Source organism: Prionailurus bengalensis, chromosome A2 (assembly GCF_016509475.1).
Source record: "Prionailurus bengalensis isolate Pbe53 chromosome A2, Fcat_Pben_1.1_paternal_pri, whole genome shotgun sequence".
Classification (NCBI taxonomy): Eukaryota; Metazoa; Chordata; class Mammalia; order Carnivora; family Felidae; genus Prionailurus; species Prionailurus bengalensis.
Window position 1 is genome coordinate 55,693,267 of NC_057348.1, and position 20,135 is coordinate 55,713,401.

Sequence of the window (20,135 nt, forward strand, 5' to 3'; positions counted from 1 at the left end):
GGAGGAGCAGGAGGAGGAAGAACAGGAGGAGGAGGAGCAAGAGGAGGAGGAGGAGGAGGAGCAGGAGGAGGAGGAGCAGGAGAAGGAGGAGGAACAGAAGGAGGAAGAACAGGAGGAGGAGGAAGAACAGGAGGACGAGGAGCAAGAGGAGGAGGAGGAAGAACAGGGAGAGGAGGAGCAAGAGGAGGAGGAAGAACAGGAGGAAGATGAGCAGGAGGAGGAGGAACAAGAGGAGGAGGAAGAACAGGAGGAGGAGGAGCAGGATGAGGAGGAACAAGAGGAGGAGGAAGAACAGGAGGAGGAGGAGCAGGAAGACAAGGAGGAGGAGCAGGAGGAGGAGGAGCAAGAGGAGGAGGAAGAACAGGAGGAGGAGCAGGAGGAGGAGGAAGAACCAGAAGAGGAGGAGCAGGAGGAGGAGGAGGAGCAGGGAAAGATAAGGAGGAGCAGCAGAAGCAGGGGCAAGTGGTGTGGACTCTGGGCTGTCAGCCTGCAGCCCCTCCTCCCAGGGTGGTGCTCCCGCCTGTGGTCTCCTGGGGGCATGGTCCACAGCCAGCGGCCCACTGAGTTCCACACAGTCTTCGGTCGGGGCCCCTGGAAAGGGCCTCCGACATGGAAATTCACATGCAGGGCATTTCCAGGAAGGGCTCCGGGGAGATACGCCCGGAAGGAGGCGCGATGCGGCCACAGCGGAGCCTTCGGCTGGTCCCGTGAGACGCTCTGGGCTGGAATGGCCCTTTAGAGTTGTCCCCAGCAGAGGCAGGGAGACCGGGCCTTTGCAGCCAGTACCAACCGATCACTGGCTGGGGTTGCCCCGAGGAGGGTCATGACCTTGTGTGAGGTGGCTCCCATGATGGGAGAGCGGCTCCCAGGACTAACTGGCCTTCGAGCATCAGCGGCCATGGCCCGGGTAGCCAGGCGGTGAGCGTGAGTCCTGGAGGGGGACCTGGGTGGGCACCACAGGGTCCGCCACACAGACTAGCCCTGGGGACCACAGCCTGAGGGAACAAGGCCTGCCTGGCCCTCGGCCTTCCTTCTGTTCAGCCGTACTCTCCTTCCTCAGCCGCAGAACGGGGATGAGGATAATCCTGCCTGAGATGGTTGCTGTGCAGATTCAAAGAGTTGCTCCCGCTCTGGTGGGAGGAGCAGGTGAAGCTTAGGTGCGAGGCCAGCACGGAGCCCTTTCCTGAGAAAGTGTCCCCGCTCTTATCCGAGCCCAACATAAAGATTTCACACAGCACCGGAAATAAATAAGTCCTAGGAGCAGCAGCTCTGTTTCCTGACAGCCTCCTCCGGGCCCAGCACCGTGCCTTTGGTCATTCGGTGTTGGCCCTCCCGCCGGCCAGTGTGTTCCCTTGACTGAGGGGGAAAACCAAGGCACACAGAGGTGGTGGGACTCACCAGGTGGCCCAGCCAGGGTCTTGTAGATGGCACAGTTGGGGTCCCGGAAGAGAGTCTGCCGAAGGGATTACTTACAGGGGTGTGGGCAGCATCGGGTGAATCCCGTGAGGCCTGTTGCCGACCCGGTGTTGGTAACCCCAGGAGCTCTTACTGCCCGGAGGCCTGAAGGGGCAGTGAAGAGAACCGTGTCACTGGAGAAAGTATAGCTGGAGGAGAGGGACCAGCTGGCAGGAGCCACGGTTGTAGGGGAATGCGGTGACAGCCACCAAATGGCCCCACAGAGAGGGAATCGGGGGAAGAAGTGTCCCAGCCTCTCTTTCTTCCTGCGCTTCCATCCTCTGTGGGGTCTCCCACTGGCCAGATCTGTCATGAGGCTGGGGGACAGGGGGTCTGTGGGTGTGGGGTACACAGGTGAGCCTCTGGGCTGGAGAAGGGGGCAAACAGACTGCCCGGCACAACCAGGCTCTCGTGGGAGGTGAGCAAGGGAACAGGCCTGACTCCAGCAGGGCCCCGATCTTGTCAGGCTCCTTGGGATGTGTCTGTGAGGCACTGAGCACAGAAAGTGGCACATGCACAGTCAGGGACACAATGATCACACACAGAGGATGAGGGACAAGGGTTCAGCTCGGTTGGTGCAGGTGGTTTGGGTCACATGCGGCTGCGGGCAGCGAGGGCATGGAGGCCTGGGAGAAGCCAGCAGGACTCGGTGACCATGTCCTAGCCCAGGTCACCTCCCTTCGGTGGAAACCACACGCCAGCCCTAGGGAGACGAGGCCTCCATGCCCAGCAGACCCACCACCTGCTTTCTGGGCCTCTCCTTGACCAGTGGCCAGCTTTTCCTGGTGGCCCAGCTCACTTGGCATTTGTCCAGAGAAGGTTCTGGGACCAGGTGTCCTACTAGGGAGAGGGTGGTCAGGATCTCAGGGTGGGAGCAAGCACCGGCGATGACACTGGTGGGAGGGGACACCGCAGGCACCGGGAACGGGCACCATGCGGGGAGAAGACATGGCCTTCTCGGGGGCTTCATGAAGATGCCCTGGGCTCCTGTGCCATGTGGCAGCTGCACCGACAAGCCTCGGGAGCTGTGGTCGGGGTGTTCACAACAGGATGGGTTTTGGGGTGAGTTGGCCTGGCTGTGGGAGGAGGCGGGAGGGAGGATGAAGACCCAGAACCTCCTCAGCAGGGTTCGCTCGACACGCGCAATGACCTCCGTGTCCGCGTGGCTGCTGTACCACGCTGAAATTAACACACACGCCGGGAACGCCTGGGAGGATGCGGCCAGCTGCTCTTCTCACGTCCCTGCCCTCCTTGCCCCTCTGCGTCCCTGTCTTCTCTCTTGGAGATCCCTCTCTAGCTCCTTCATTACAGGTGGGGGAAACTGAGGCCCAGAGAAGGAGAAGGACTGGCCTGCAGCCACACAGCAGTGTAGAGGACCTCCAGCCGATTGCTCCTACAGCCCACAATGCTGCTCCTCTGCCCCTGCCCTTGGAGGGCTGTGCCCATGCATCTCAGCATTCGTAAAGGAAACTGGAAACTCGTACAGGCCAGGGCTGCTAGGTGAGGTGCTCTGCACCAAGTCCCCATCGCCCTTCTCCCATTCAATCCGCACTGTTCCTTCTGAGGAACAGCTTGCTCCTACTTTACAAGAAGTGAATCACTGAGGATGCATTTGGTTACAAGTAACAAAACATCCTACTAGAAGTGGTTTCAGTGATAGGAGGTGGCTGTTTCTTACGAAATGAAGTCTGGATATAGGTGGTCTTTTGTTATTGTTTGTTTTTGTTGTTTGTTTGTTTGTTTTTTCAGAGGCTCTCTTCCAGGGCCCAGGTTATTTCCATCCTTCTGGTCTGCCATTGTCATCTTGTCAGCCTCTGGTTCTCTTGACTTTTGGTCACAAGATGACTGCCTAAGCTCCAGGAATCTCACTGTCACACCACAGCATCCGAAGATAGGAAACGAAAAGTTACTCTCTCAGGTCTCTCTTTTTATCAAGTGGTGTCTCGGGTTTTCCACCTCTGTGGTCAGAGGCAGGCTGGTTGTGATGAGGAAATGGAGAGCGAGACAGGGAGTGTGCCCTGCTCCCTTTGGTCATTTCTGTCATCGCTGGCATGTGGCAACTAGAGGTTGCATTTGAACCAGGGTTCTTGGGCTACCTAGGTAGCTTTAGGCTGCCTTTCATCACAACATGCTGTCATGTAAGAACCAATTCTGATTGCTTGAGTCACTACTCCTTACCTGGGGTGCAAATGGCCCAGAACTGACCCCTCCTGCAGAGGAACCAGGCTGGCCAACAGTGGAGGGGATTAAAGGGGTGGAAGCAGCAGACCTCAGTCTCCAGCCCTCGAGGCCCTGGCCTCTTCAAGGCCCTTAAAAAAACCCCACAGTCCTTCCCCCACCCCCTCCCAGATCTGCTCCATGCTGTGACTTAAAACTCATGGACTGGCTATTAGCTTTACGAAGGGCACCTCTCCTACAGATAAAGGGAGCTGTGTATCACTTAGGATATTTTAGGATGTGAGGGACAGAAACCCAACTCAAGTCAGCTTTGAAACAAAGGAAATTCATCAGTTCATGGAACCAAATGGTCCTGGGGGAATGAATTCAGGTCCAGCTTGATCCAGGATGCGGATGCAGAGATATTCTAGGAATCAGTTGCACACACCCATCACCCTCTCTTTTTTCTCAGTTCTGCTTTCTTAGTTAACTCCATTCTCAGACTCACATGACTGACTGCAAGATACCTATCCATAGCCCTGCCCCTGAATTTCTTCTTCACATATGGTGGGAAATAACTAACAGTTCTTGTCTTTTCCTCACACGGAATCCCCAGGACTTGTTCTGATGGCCTGGGTTATGAGCCTGTCCTTAGGAATGACTAGTGGGAACGGGGAGTGATGAGCGGTGGGAACCATGAGCAATGATCAGTGGGATATGGGAACAAGGAGTAATGACTAGTGGAATCTGGGAGTGATGAGCAGTAGGATCTGGGAGCCATGATTGGTGGGAACTGGGAGGGATGAGCGGTGGGAGCTGGGAGCCATGACTGGTGGGAGCTGGGAGCCATCACTGACAGGATTACTCTAGTCTGGGCAAGCCTCACTGAGGAGCCAGGATTTGCAGAGCTCTGAAGGCCATGCCAGGCTTGCTGTGAAACACGGCACAAGGAGAAGGGCATTGGGACGGGGAGAAGGCCATGCTGGCGGAGTCCTGCCAGCATACAGTGGGCAGGGCAGGACTCTGAGAAAGAGGGCCATTTTTGGAGGCCCTTGAAGGGTTGGTTGGGTCAGGCCATGGGGGGATGAGGGAGCTGCACACTTGGGGGAGGGCATGGCAGGAGCGACGGAGCTCCACGAGGTAGGATTTCCTCCCGGACTGTGTAGGGCTTCCCATTCCTCCCGGTGGCCTCAGTGTTGGAGGGTTTGTGAAAGGGAGTGGTGGAATTCAGTGCTGGGAAATGGCTTTTGGGTTTTAAAAATTAGATGCCCCTCAGGACGCTTTGGAGAGTCAGGACGCTCAGAAGCTTCCAGTCGCAGGAGCGCCATGTGGCATGGACCGTGTGGGAACCAGAGGTCACTGTCTGACCTCCCTCCCCTCAGAACCCCTTCCTCCTCCAGGAAGTTCACCCCCAGATCCTCTGGGCAGCCCTAAGAGTCTGCAACAGGAGGCCAACTTTGATAGTATCTATTCGGTGCTATGAATCAAGGAATTTTCTGGAGCCAAGTTTCTCCCAAGGCCCCTCCCAGGCCTAAGAATCCTGCCCTGGGTAATTCTGGGCTCCGGGCAGCACCTGGTACATTGTTGGCACTTCCTGGGGGACCTGTCGGAAAGAGATTGATTTTTCTCCCTCCAGCGGTGCAGAAAATCCTTCCTCCTCTCCAGACAGGTTTGGGGCCAGAGAAGCAGTTTGAGAGCAGCCCCACCCTACCCTGTGCAGGAATCCCCACTGCAGACCCCAGCTGCTGCTGCCACTTTCTCCAGGACAGGGAGCTCATTACCTCCCCAGCAGCCCCCATCCAGTTCTGGTCAGCTTGGTGGGGAGGGCTGGAGCCCCCATCCAGTTCTGGTCAGCTTGGTGGGGGGAGCAGGCATCTGCTGTCCTGTGGCTCCCCTCCACCTGGCTTTGCAGTTCTACCCTCTGGATGGACACACAGTCCCTCCCACTCACCCTGCCCCAGGACAGGCCTGCACAGCCGGTGAGACAGTGACCAGGGACATCATAAACTGCCTTCTCTAGGCTAAGCAGCTCTAGCTCCTTCGGTTTGGGGTCTCCAGCCCCTTCCCCTACACATGCTCTATCTCTGTCTGTCTCTGTCCATCTGCCAGGGCATAGTTCAGTTCTGAAAATCACATAGCAATCTCCTCCCTTACTGTGGGCACCCGACCTCCATTAATGTGACCTCAGGCCATTGGCTTTTTAGTAGCTTATTAGCTCATGTTGAACTTGTGGTCGTCTAAAGCTTTCAGTCTTTCTCAGAGTTTCATGTCTTGTACTCTTGTAATCTTTTTTTTAATACCCCAAATTGTAGGCGCTTACCCCACTTCTGGCTGGTGTCAACCACATGTTCTAGTTTGTGGAAGTGACTGAACCCTGACTGGGACTCCAGTCTCATGATGTCCTGTGGGCACCCATGCTGACGGGGGCCAGATTTCAGTGGCACTGAAGGCTCCCCAGATGCCCCTCTTCTGGGCTACTCCCTGGGCCTGGGATTTCCTCATTATGCACTCAGTGCATGTTCTTTCTCTAGCTGGGTCCTCCTTCGGGTTCCTTGTTTTAGTGCATGGTCTCCATCCCCATTAGAGGACTGTGAGTTGCCCCGGGCCCCCCACAAACTCCCCACGGATCACCCAGCACCAAGTGTTACCGATGTGTCACCCCCTCTCCCCTCCGCCACCACCGTTTTGTCAGAGCCACTGGCATCTCTGGATGGGGACAGTTTCCTTCCATCCTGCCACTCTGGCCTTCCCTAACCTCATTTCTGCCCCATCCGGAATGATCTTTAAAGGTGTCATTCGGACCTCACCACTCCCCTGTGTGAAAGGCCCTCGGTGGCACCCCTTGGCGTGCAGCTAACCGGGTTCCTCCCTGCCCCGAGTGGCCAGCGCTGCTGCCCCTTCCCATTCACCTCCTGGGCAGGCCACATCCCTCCCACCCCCGGGTCTTGGCATGTACTGTTTCCAGGTCTGAAATACCCTTTCCCCATCCTGCAAGTTTGGCTGATCCTATTTTATCCTTCCTGTTATCTGGCTGCCAGCTCTGCCTTTGCCTTCTTGAGGGAAGCTTCCTGGACGTGCACATAAGAGCAGCTTCTCGGGTCAGAAGTTTTCTTTGCGTTCTGTTCCACTCCTTCGTGGAACTCACACATTTATAATCAGATGCAGGTGGATTATTATAACTGCTCCAGGCTCGGATCTGCAGACCTGAAGAAGGCAGGAAGAGCATCACCTTGTATCACGGTCCTCCCAGGGCCTGTGCCGCAGGGGTGAGGCCCCGTAGCACACATGCGCAATGATGGAGTGAGTGAATACGAATAGACACACGCTAGGTCCTTCTTTCTGCTTCCTGCTGGCCAGTACCTTCTCCACACCAGGCTTTCTCTGCCAGAGGCTGGGGTGGTGAAGGTGAATGTCCTGGCCCCAGCCTCCAAGGAATGGCACAGGTGGGGTTCTCCACAAGCAGAGGCTGAGCTGGAGTTCTGGGTCCAAGCTGTTCATTAGGGATCAGCAAAGGGAAAGGGGAGGAGCAGGACTGGGCTGGAGTGGAGCTGCGTCGCTGGCTGGACAAAGCTGTGGCGGGAACTCCAGAGGAGGTATCGCCCATCGAAGTGGCCAGACCTCTTACTCTGGCCTCTCTCAGCCCCTGGCTGCAGCCTACCCGGGGAAAACTGTGGTTCTGCGGCTGGGACAGGCCCTGAAGGATCTGACAGCTGGTGGCCGTACGTGGATCCCACCCCCCGTCCCGTGACGCGGAGCCGGCTCCCGTGGGCTCACAAGACCCAGTGTTAAAGATTCGGGGATTTGTGAGCCAATTGTCAAATCGTTTGCAGCCTAAAATCAGCTGCGGTAGGAACATTTATCGCAAAGAAATTAGCAAACACTACAAAACAGGCTGTACGGGGGTTTTTTTGTTTGTTTTTTGTTTGTTTGTTTGTTTGGGGTTTTTGGTTTTTGGTTTTTTTTTGAGGGCCAGTCTACTAGCACATCACTAGCTGTAGCTTTGAAGCAAGACTTCCCTTGAAGGGGCATCTGAATAGTATATCCCCACATCCACCAAAAAGATCTGCTGGCTTGATGGGAGATGCTGACAGGGAGACAGTCGTCACAGGGCCAAGGTGACAGATACTCCACAGCCCAGGAGAGCCATGGAAACCATGAGGGAGTCACTGACTGCCTTGGCAATCAAGGAGGGCTTTGTGGATGAGGTGACTTTTTTTCTGACGTAATAGAATATTCGAAAGCTACAATACCATGAGAGGTAAAGCTCGTGTCCCTCCAGTCCCCCGGCACTGGGTGATCTCCCCGGAAGTAGCCACTCTTACTAATTTCCCATGTATCCTTCCAGAGATATTCTGTGCTCTTACTAACACACATGCACAGATCTTTTCTTTCTCCCACAAGTGAGCTCATGCTCTGCATACTTTTCCACGCCTCGCTGTGTTCTCTTAACCATGTATCTTACGGATCAGCCTTCATTAGGAAGTACAGACCTGCCTCATTCTCTTTAACCGCTACAGGACATTCCAGTTATTAGAAGTGTTATCATTTCTACAACCAGTCCCCCTTGGTGGATCTCTAGATTCTCTCGGCCTCTTGATATTTCAGATAATGCACCCGGTCATTTGGCACATGCGTGAGCCTCCCCAGAGGGTACACATCCAGCGGTGGAAATGTTGGGTTGAGCCTCTGGGGTGGCAGTAAAGATTAGCCAGACAAGGAACAGGGGTCAGAGCCAAGGGGTGGACGAGGAGGGAGAGCAAGGACGGACCTGGAGTCAAGAGGTAGGGGCCCATTGTGAGCTCACCGCAGAGGAACAACGTGCAGCCTGTGTGGCCTCTGGGTCATGGCCAGTATACTGGGTGCACTCAGACTAGGACATTGAGGGCAGTTTTAAAAGGGGGCTGGGGCACCTGGGTGGCTCAGTTGGTTAAGTGTCCAACTCCTGGGTTTGGCTCAGGTCACGATATCATGGTTTATGAGTTCGAGCCTTGCATTGGGCTCTGTGCTGACAGCACGGAGCCTGCTTGGGATTCTCTCTCTCCCTCTTTCTCTACCCCTCCCCTACTTGTGCATGCACGCTCTCTCTCTCTCTCTCGCAAAATAAATAAATAAACCTTAAAATATATCATAAAGGGGACACAACCACTGATGAATGGGACAGAGTGTGGCATATCCGGACAATGGAGTACTATTCAGCCATGAAAAGGACCTTGAAAACATGCTGAATGAAGGAAACTAGACACACAAAAGGCCACCTGTTGTATAATGACATTTCTATGAAATGTCTAGAAGGGGCCAATCATAAAGACAGGATGCTGTTTCGTAGTTGCCTAGGACTGAGGGGAAAGGAGACATAGGGAATGACTTCTAATGGGTATGGTGTTTCTTTCTAGGGAGATGGAAAATGTGAGGCCCTGTAGGGAGCAAGTAGGAGCGGGACCTGTCAGGACTTTCCTCCTTCCCTCCAGTCTCCCTCTAGTGCCTTCCACTGGTCAGGCCCAGGTAGAAGTCACAGCTGCATTCAAACTGTCCTATGACCGATATGCAGCCGGCCCAACCAACCAATCACCAATAGCAACGGTCAGGGGCCATTTCGTCCCCTGGGGCAAGGTCAAGAGATGGAAGTGTGGGGAGCGGTCTGGAGACACATATGGACACACACTCTGTGAACCTGCTGAAGTCCCTCCCCTTCTCTGAGCCTCCCTTTCTTTACCTGTGAAATGGGAGTTTAATGTCCATCTGTCAGGGAGTGTCAGGAAAATCAGATGTCATCAGGGTCTGAAAACACTCTGTATAGGTTAAAAGCAGTATGGATACAGAGCCAAGACAGACAGAGTCAGAAGACAGAGAGACTGTGGCAGAAGCGGCCTTGGAGATCATCTAGTTCAGACCCTTGAGTTCAAAATGGGGAAACTGAGGGCCAGCGAGGGTACCCAGCCAGTTAGCATCAGAGACGGCCCAATCTCCACGCCAGAGACCATCCCCGCATACAGCTTCTCTTCTGAGATCTTCTTCTTTTTAATTTTTTTTTTATTTTTATTTATTTTTGGGGGAGAGAGAGACAGAGTGCAAGCAGGGGAGGGGCAGAGAGGGAGGGAGACACAGAATCCAAAGCAGGCTCCAGGCTCCGAGCTGTCAGCGCAGAGCCCGACGAGGGGCTCGAACCCACAGACCTCGAGATCATGACCTGAGCTGAAGTCAGACGCTCAGCCGACTGAGCCACCCAGGCGCCCCTGAGATCTTCTTCTTAAAAATAGACTTTGTTTCTCAGACCAGTTTTAGGTTCACAGCAAAACTGAACAGCAGGTACAGGCATCTCCCACACACGCCCGGCCCCAGCACGCACAGTCTCTCTGCGCGAGTGTGGTACATTTGTTACAACGACTACGTGAGCTTTATAAATCCTGACTCGTGGTCCTGGCCTCCACTGGCTTCCCTGTCCACTCACGATAAAGTCCCATCTCCTAGCCGAGCAGCAGCGACAGGTGGGGAAGAGAAGGGAACTCCGCCCCTTCGTCAGGTAAAACTTGAACCCTGTAGCAGGAACTTCTTGTTGCCCCCAAAGTCCTCCCACCCCACTAACCTGAGGCCCCTTGCGGTGTTCAGACCCCAGGGCACTGGCGGGAGGCGGGAGAAGTCCACGTTCTCCCGAGACACTGTGAGGCACCAGACTCCAGGCCTCGCAGCTTTATTTTCTCCTTCACTTTCCTTTTGCACTGAGGCATGTCAGCATCACAGGCTGGTGAAATGGCAGGCCCCAACCAGTCTTATGTGGCTGCTCTGTAAGCTGGGACCCAGCAGTGCCACCAGGGACATAAAATGTTGACACGTGTCCATACCGGGTGCTCCAAGCCCTGTGATTGCCCCTCCCCGAATCACGATTGCCCCCGGGGTCCTCCCCACTTCCCCTTGGCCCAGCGACGCAGGGTTGATGCCTGGCCAGGCAAGGCCTCCCGGACCCTGAACGTTCAGGGTGCCCCTTGCTGGTCGTGGAACAGTCTGAGCGCACCCTGATGGTGAGTTTACCTTTGGGTATTTCCTGAGCACCTGCTGCGTGCCAGGCACTGGGAGGGTACACCGGGTTGTGTCATCTTAGAGCCTGCAAACCTTCTGACTCCGTGTCACTGCATCACAGTCCAGACTCTTCAAGTGTAAAGGGAGTCCTGGAAGTCTCCCTGGACAGCCGAGAAGCCCGTAGCCAGCCTGGCCTCGAGGGGTGGGGGCAGGGGCCGCAAAGAATGTGGCTTTGTCCCACACTTGTTTCCTCTGCTGTTGTCCCCTGCCTCGGGCAGAGGGCTGGGTGCCCATCCGGATGCCCGTCTGGGTGGCCAGTTCTGGCAAGGGCGGCTGCGATTATGCCCGGCTTAGCGCGGATATAATGCAATCACTAAGGCTCTCAAAATGCAGAGTTTGCAGGGTTAACGGGCTGGACATCATCTGATTAGGGGCCCACACAAATACTGCCATGGCCCCAGGCCAGCTGTGGCCTCACAGGAAGAGGGAGGCGATGTGCGGGAGTGGCAGCTGCACCCAACCTGACCCGGGAGCCTGACCCTTGCCACTGGCGTTCAGGACCCAGCATCCGCCACAGTGAAAACATTGGGTGTCACAACCTCACAAATACAACCTATTGCTTTTTCACTAAAACCTTCCAGGGACTTTAAAAAAAAAACAGCTTGGGGCGCCTCAGTGGCTTAGTTGTTAAATGTCTGACTCTTGATCTCAGCTCAGGTTGTGATCCCACAGTTAGTGAGTTCGAGCCCCGCGTCGGGCTCCACACCGACGGCGGGAAGCCTGCCCCAGATTCTCTCTCTCTCTCTCTCTCTCTGCCCCTCCCCAGCATGTGTGCTCTCTCTCTCTCTCTCTTTCTCTCTCTCTCTCTCTCAAAATAAATAAATGAACTAAAAAAAAAGAAAGAAAGAAATTTCTATTAAAAAAAACCACAGCTCTATTGAGGTATAATTCACATACCATATAGCGCACTCATTTAAAGTAAACGGTCCAACAGTTTTTAACACATTCTCAGATATGTTCAACCATGATCACAATTTTAGAATATTTTCGTTACCTCAGAAAGAAGCCTGTGCCTCCTTTCCCCCAGTCTCTTCCCAAACCACGCTAATCTAGCTTCTGTCTCTCGGACTTGCCTATTCTGGACAATGCATATAAACGCAGTCATGACATTTATGTCTTTTGTGTCTGGCTTCTGTCCCTGAGCACAATGCTTTCAAGGTCCATCCATGTTGTAGCACGCGTCAGCACTTCATTCCTTTTCGTGGCGGAATAACGTTCCATTGTGTGGATCCGCCACATTTTGTTTATCCATTCATCAGGTGATGGACAGTCGGGTCGTTTCCACACTTTGGCAATTATGAAGAATGCTGCTGTTCACTTTGGTTTACAAATTGTCGCAAATGTTTTCATTTCTCCTGAGTGTATCCGTAGGAGCGGAATTGCTGGGCGGACTCGGTCTGTGAAGGCTGCTGTCACAAAATACCACAGACCTGATAAACAGACACTTATTTCTCACAGTTCTGGAGGCTGCAAGTCCAAGCTCAAGGCTCCAGCACGGTTGCCTTCTGGTGAGGGCCCTCCTTCTGGCTCAAAGCCAGTGCCTTCTCGCTGTGTCCTCACACGGTAGAAGGGGCCAGGGGTCTCTCTGGAGCCTCCTTTAACAAGGCATGAAGTCTTCATGACTTAAGAACCTCCAAAGTCCCCACTTACTCCTTGGGGGTTAGGAGTTCAACACATGAATATGGCCGTAGGGGGGCTGTAAGACTCAAGGGAGGTCATAGCACCGGGCCGTGTGACAACCCTGTTTAACATTTTGAGGAACTACTGGAGAGTTTTCCACAGGGCTGCTCCATTTCTCATTCCCACCAGAGTCACGTGAAGGTTTCCATTTCTCCACCCCCTTGCCAACACTTGCTATGTCGGTATTTCTTCTGTCAGCCATCCTAGATGGTGGGAAGGGGTATCTCACTGTGATTTTGATTTGCATTTGCCTGATGCCTAATGCTGTTGAGCATCCTTTCCTGTGCTTAGTAGCTATTGTACCCATTGCATTTTTTTTATGTTTATTTATTTTTGAGAGAGAGAGACAGAGTGCAAGTGAGGAGGGGCAGAGAGAGAGGGAGACACAGAATCCCAAGCAGGCTCCGGGGTCCAACCTGTCAGCACAGAGCCTGACGCGGGGCTCGAACCCACGAACCGTGAGATCGTGACCTGAGCCCAAGTCGGATGCTTAACCGACTGAGCCACCCAGGTGCCCCGCGTTGCATTTTTATAAATTGTGAGATAAAGCATTTGTGCAAAAAAGCACAGAAAACATCTACATTGGTTTAAAAGAATAATTATAAAGCATCCATATCAAGGAACAGACATTGCCAGCACCCCAGAAGTGCCCCAGGTGACCCTTGTCAACCATAAACCCTCGTGCCCAACTCCAGGTACAGCCACTGTCTTGATATTTGTGATCCTCACTTCTTTGCCTTTTATTATAATTTTCCCCTCTACACGTGCCCTTGAACAATACAATCCAGTTTTGCCTACTTTTGAACTTGGTATAGATGAAATCGTTCTGTGGAAGTCTTTTATGATTGCTGTTTTCCCTCTCCCCTGTGTTTCTGACCTTGACCTCTGTTGGTGTGGTTTGCTGTGGCTGTTCATTGTCACTATCCTGTAATGTCCCATTGACTGCACCCCTCAGCTTACCCATTCCGTCATGGATGGACGTATGGAGAGTGCCCAGCGTGGAGAGAGATCATGAATCCACACTGGGCACTCTCCGTGTGTCCATGAATGCTGTGCCGATGAACGTCCTTGAACCTGTTTCCTGTGCACACAAACATTTGATTCTCTCAGGTATATACATTGGAAGTGAAATTTCTGAGTGTCTTCAGCTTTATGAGACGCATGCTGTGTGTGCACACCCACGAGCCATGAAGAGGGCTCCAGGTGCCCTACAGCCTCAGTGTTGTCAGAATCCGCTCTGAGTGTCCCCAGCATGTCTGGTCTGACTGCACTGAAATCTCAGTGGGTCAGAAGCTGCTGCCTAACCCGGCCCCCAAAGCACATTGCCACACCCCTGAGCTTTGCTCTTTCCCCGCGCTTCTTAGGCCAAGGCCAGAAGGAGGGCCAGACGCTTGGGAACTATCTCCTCACTGACAACCAAAAGGGATATTATTTGTGTTATTTGGGGGCTGCTCATCAGTACCAGCTGTATGTGTGTGCAGGTCATACGAGGCTGCCTGCATGCAGTAGGTGCTCTATCACACTAGGTGTCCTGGAATCAGAGCATTCGGCCAACTGGATTCTCTGTCCCTGAACATTCTGGATGCTTGTGGCGTTGCTGGCTCATTCGATTGCCGATACTGTGGTTGAAACAGGGTGGCCCTCCCTTCCTGTTGAGTCCATTGACTCGAGCACTGGTCACCTCCTCCTGGATGCAGAGCTCTTAGAAATGGGAGGACCCTGAACAGGAGCCCTTCCTTGGAGACAGGGACCTTATCTTGTCACCTCTGTGTCCCCAGTACCCACACAGGCCCAGGCACAGAGGCAGAACTAATGACTATTTTTTTTTGAATGTCTGATTCTGTTCCAGCACCCTGACTTTTGTCAGAAAAGATAGAATTGCTTTCATTTCATGTTTCAGCAAAGGCAACTGAGGCCCAGAGAGGGGGTGTGACAATTCCAAGGTCACAAAGCAAGTAAGCAGCCACCAAGCAGCTGATGCACAACCCTCAGCAATAAGACCCTTTCCTCTGAGTGCCTCATAGACCAGCTCTAGGACATAGTGAGCCTCAGTTTTGACCCCTGTAAAATGGAATCATACTAACCTCATGGAGTTAACTAATGCCATGTATAAAAGCATGGGCCCAGTGTGTATACAGGTGATTAATATTCAGTCATTTACTCACTAATGCACTTTTTTCCCACTATACAACAGGCAAAATTAATTTGGCAGTCCAGATGAAGACCATGAAAATGCTCATATACACTATGACCCAGAAACTGTGCTCACTAGCACATGCCCCTCCCAGGGCCTGGTACACAGTAGGAGCTTCATAAATGTGTATTGGGATAAAATCAGGCAAAAGATGATAAGGAGGGAAGAGAAGCTTTAGTTCCAAAGATACTCCCTTCTATAATACAGTTTTAAAAAAAAAAGAAAGAACAAAGGGGAAGGGAAGAAAAAAATAAAATAAAAACAGAGGGAGGCAAACCATAAGAGACTCTTAAATACAGAGAACAAACTGAGGGTTGGTGGGTGGGGGGAGACTGGGGGGATGGACTAAATGGGTGATGGGCATTAAGGAAGGCACTTGTTGGGAAGAGCACTGGGTGTTATATGTAAGTGATGAATCACTGGGTTCTACTCCTGAAACCAAGACCACACTGTATATAAACTAACTTGAATTTAAATTTAGAAAAAAAAAAAAAAGGAAGAAGAAGAAGAAGAAAGAAGGGAGGGAAAGAAAAGATTTTTAAAAAAAATCCACAGCCTGAAAACAACCTAAATATCTAGTACCATGGGGAGTTGGGTAAATGTTGCCTTCTTTTCCTGCTGGGATATTCCAAAGCAGGTGTCAGGAAAATGCAGCTCACAAGCCATCTGTGGCCCACTGCCCGTGTATGCAAATAAAGACCAAGTGAAACCCAGCCTTTAGTTTTGCCTGATCTTGAACTTCGTATCAGTGGAATCATACAGTATGTTTCTTTTTTGCATCCAATTTCTTTCGCTCAGCATCACATCTTAGAGATCTGTTTTTCTTGTGTGTATAAGTTCATTCCTTTTTGTTGCTGTCAGGTAATTTGTTGCGTGATTATAATTAATTACAGTTATCATCCCTGTTTTGCATATGGGGAAACTGCAGCACAGAGGACTCAAGTAAGTTGCCCGAGGGCACACAGCAGGTTCATGTTAGAACTGGGATTTAAACCCAGGCTCCAGAATCTGTGCTTTTTGTTCCCTATACAGTGCTGCTTCTCAGTGCCATGGCGATGGGAGCCCAAAGGTATTGGCAACTCAGAAGAAGAGGCACATCATCTTAGCCTGGAGGTCAGGGAAGGTTAGATCAGAGCCAGGGTTCCCAATCACTGTGCCTGGCAGATGTCATAAGTGGTCAAAGCAGATGACCTCTGAAAATACATACTTGAGGTTAGGGAGGCAGTAGGGAGTGGTGGGGACTGTGGCAAATTGGGGGTTGCCAGCCCGTGAAGGAGGAAGCTGGAGGTACAGCTCCAGGCGCTGTTGCCATGTGGCAGTGTGGCAGAGATCGTGGAGAGCAGGACTGCCATGCTGGCGTTTTCGGCCAGCTTCCATGCGCAAACGTCAGCACTCAGCTGTACCAGTTATTACATAATTTGAGTCTCACTCTAGAATCGCCAGATACCCTTTCTATTTGTCAAAAAAACAAAAACAAAAACAAAAATAAAAACAAAAAACAAAAAAAAACACCTGGAAGTCTAGCTCCCGGTTTTCAAGTGTTGGTTCAAAATGATTTTAAGCCTGTGCCGGCCAAAGAGAACCTCCGTGTGCTCTGGACTGGCCTGATCTGAGCACCAGCCTAAGGACCAGATAGGAGTTGGGAGGCCAGGAGAAGAGGTGAGTTCCAGGTAGAAGCACAGCCCACAGCCCGGAGGTGAGAGGGACTTGACACCAGGTGTGAGTTTCCCCCACCTACAAGGAAGGAAGCCCAGGCCGGGCCGGAAGGGCGGGGGGGTGGGCAGGGCTGGGGGCCACCCGTTGCCGGCGTGCAGTGACGTGTGCGCTGTGCTCTTCCCCGCCCGCCCCTGCAGATCCTGGAGGAGAACATGAAGCTGGAGTGTAAGTGCCACGGCGTGTCGGGCTCCTGTACCACCAAGACGTGCTGGACCACGCTGCCGCAGTTCCGGGAGCTGGGCTACGTGCTCAAGGACAAGTACAACGAGGCCGTTCACGTGGAGCCCGTGCGCGCCAGCCGCAACAAGCGGCCCACCTTCCTGAAGATCAAGAAGCCGCTGTCGTACCGCAAGCCCATGGACACCGACCTGGTGTACATCGAGAAGTCGCCCAACTACTGCGAGGAGGACCCGGTGACAGGAAGCGTGGGCACGCAGGGCCGCGCCTGCAACAAGACGGCCCCGCAGGCCAGCGGCTGCGACCTCATGTGCTGCGGCCGCGGCTACAACACCCACCAGTACGCCCGCGTGTGGCAGTGCAACTGCAAGTTCCACTGGTGCTGTTACGTCAAGTGCAACACCTGCAGCGAGCGCACCGAGGTGTACACGTGCAAGTGAGCCCCGCACGCCGCCGCGCCGCCCTCCGGCCGGGTGGGCGCCTCCAGCCGCACGTCAGACTGCGGGGAGGACCGGACGGCTTCCAAGCTGCAGTCACCCTGGCGGATCTCCTCCCAGATCTGCACGGGGAACCGCAGGAATGCTGAGCTTGTCTTTTCTGCTGTAGGGACACCTCTCGCGGGGTTTCCAGCGGGCGCCGGTCGGAAAGATCTCTCCAGAGCCCTTGCCTGTTCTCTTCCTCACCCACTGCTGCTGCACACGACCCCAGACACCGCCGGGGGGGGGGGGGGGCCCTCCTTGGCAGGAGCAGAGCCTCTTTGCACCAGGAGCTCTGGACCCTTGGGCCTCAACATAGCAATATTTAACAATTTATTCTGATAAAAAAAATAATATTAATTTATTTAATTAAAAAGAATCCTTCCACCTCGTCGGGATCCGTTTTCTGCAATCAAAGTGGACCGCTTGCTTTCCTTGCGGGATAATTTTGTCACTAGGGCAAGGAGCCGAGTAGAACTGTACATAATTATTCTTTATGCAGATATTTCTACTAGTTGACTTTGCAGGTAACCCCTTGCAGCACTAGATGTTTAAGAGCAGATGTCCTTTATACATATATAGATATATATACACACACATTTATATTTTTTTGCTGTTTGCTGCTACTTATCCAGAAATTTAAGCTGGTCCAGATTTGGAGACGTTTCCCACCCTCGAGTCCTTCCCAGCTCAAACTGACACCAGTAGAAAAATCCAGTTTGGAATACAGAGAGAGAGGAAAGATAATAAAACTCCCAGCAGTTTCCACCTTTTGGAAAGTGAGCCACTGGATAAGAGAGAATATTTTGTTAAGAGACTATTTTTATATGAATATTTTATTTATATCGAGTCTGCCTGTATCATTCCATGGCCTGTGCTTCTTCTTAATTCCGGTACTCACTTTGGGGTAAGGAGGAGCGAGGCCTGGTCCCCACAGGGACCCTCACATAGCTGGTTCTCGAGTTCTGTTGGCCAAGTGGGCAAAAGTGGCCCCTGGATGACTGGACTGAAGTGTCATCGGTATTACCTGGGAAAGGAATCAGATCCCCAGCCTCACCTGTGAAGCTCAGGCCTTTTGAGCAGGGTCACTGAGCAGTGACCTCGTAATGAGCCATGTGGCAGGCAGGCCCGTGCCCTTGGCATTGGGTGACCATCACAGGGCTTGATCGCCACTCAGCAGAAACCAGCTCAGGGAGGCTGTTCCTCGCCAGGATGTCCCTGCCATTGCCGTGTGTCCCGAGAGGTGAGGCCATGTCCTCAGTTACGGGGCAGAAAAGCTGGGTGAGGGGTCCCAAGGACGGCAGGGCTTCCTATGGATGTCACGGTCCTGGGGCAGACTGGCAGAGAGGTGTAGACGAGGCCTCTGTGCTCCGGCTCCACCTACATCCAGTGCCTCTCGACCTGGAAAGCTCTCCTCCAAGAGGCTGTGGGTGTCCTAACATGTGTCCGTTTGCATTTCCGTGTGCACGCGTGTGTGTGTGTGTGTGTGTGTGAGACCTTCGAGAGACTTGGGGTCGTCGTGTGACTTTGCACCTTCACGCCCCTCTGGGTTCCCGATGTGCGTACATCTTGTGTGCCCCTGCATATGCCCGGCTGTGTGTGTCTCTCTCTCCATGTGCCTGAGAGATTCAGGGTGAAGTGTGCATGCGGGCGTGCGCCTGGGCAGCTGCTGGTCCCCTGGTGTCTCCGCTTGTGGGTGAGGTGTGGTGTGCAGGGACCTTTGGCAATTGTGTTGAGCCATCGAGATGGCTCCTCTGGGCTCTGTGCCCACAGACACTGGTGAAACTCAGATACCTCTGAGACCACAGCCTGATGGCCCCATGTGCTGGGAGCCCCTCGGTGTCTGGGCTCTGTTGGACTCCCCAATGTCAGCACTGGGCCCGGATCGCAGCATGGACAAATAAAATGGCTGGATGGTTGGTTGATTTCTTCCCTTGGACCATTTATTTCTTCTTTACTTGGGGGTCAGGGTGGGAAGGGATGTGAAGGAATGAGTGGACGGACGGGTGGCTGGCTGGCTGGGTGCGTGGCTGGGGGGCTGGGGGGCTAGGTAAGGGAGGAGAAGATGTACAACAGTTTCTTGCAGATCCCACGTCACAGTTTCTGCCTTAGAAAACCAGAGTCTGCCATGAGCAAGGAGAGTTTCCAAGCCTGCATCCCTCTGTTCCTGGCCTCATGGTGCCTGAGAAGGGGGAAGGTTCTGACCAGCCTCCCCAGATACCAGAAGTCCCTCACTATCCAGATGAAGAGTACGCGTGGCATGAGGGAAGCCAGGCCGAGAAGAGTGGCCGGGTTGGCTGCCAATCTGTCACCTGGCCCCTTGGCACACTGTTGGTCCCCGACCCTGGGGCCTGCTCCCTCTCCGAGGCCTCCAGCTCAGGTGAGCTCTGAGCCTCAGTTTCTCCATCTGTAAAAGTAGGAAAATAATACCTACGTCACGGGGCTGCTGTGAGGGTCCTCCTGCTGATGATTGGAGTTTCAGAGCAGTAGATGAATGATACATATTATTAGTTATTAGTATTATTACTCTTCTTTCCATAATGATAAGGTTCTTCAAACACAGCTTATGGCAATAAATATTTGACTCTGCTGGGCAAAGGTATTTTCCCCCTCTTTGGCTTATTCCTGAAGTGGCTTTTCAACAAAACGGACATTAACAAGGCCAAAATCTTAAGAGACTGAAGCAAAATGTTAAGTAAAATCTCCCACTTTTTGGGTATTTTGACAAACACCATGAGGGTGGTGCAGGCATCAAGCTGAACTTGGCCTTTCTGCCACCAGCATGCAGCCTCCGATTTGCTCCAAACCTCTGGTTTCAGAGATGGAGAAACTGAGGCCCAGAGAGGGGCAGGGCTTTACACAAGAGCACGCAGCAAGTCTAGCGGAAAGAAGACTGAGGCCAGCACTTGTGTCTCCTGGGGAAGGCCTTTCACCAACACAGTGCATCTCAGCAGCAGCAAAGTAGTTCGGAGGGGGTGTTGGGAGGGATAAAGTTCCTATTTGTTGTTCAGACATACATATGCACGCATGCAGGTGCACACACACCCACATGCCTTCTGGACTTCTGTTTAAACCTAGCGCAAGGCTCCACAGGGCAGGATCTGGGCCTTCCCAAGGGCCCTAAAGGGATAGGCCTGGAGGGAGTACCCTGGCAGCTGTCCAAGGGAACGCCAAATCTTCCCATTCTCCCCCACCTCAGAACTTCT

The 20,135-nt window shown here is 53.1% G+C and overlaps 1 protein-coding gene across 1 annotated transcript in view; it reads left to right on the plus strand.

Moving 5' to 3' along the window:
• The window catches only part of WNT7A (Wnt family member 7A), a 63,269-nt gene extending 44,415 nt beyond the window's left edge, over positions 1-18,854 (plus strand). Inside the window, exon 4 of the mRNA XM_043588234.1 lies at positions 16,414-18,854. Within this exon, the coding sequence (XP_043444169.1) occupies positions 16,414-16,893 (480 nt within the window). The 3' untranslated portion in view covers positions 16,894-18,854. The remainder of the gene's footprint in view (positions 1-16,413) is intronic.
• The last annotated feature ends 1,281 nt before the right edge of the window (positions 18,855-20,135 follow it).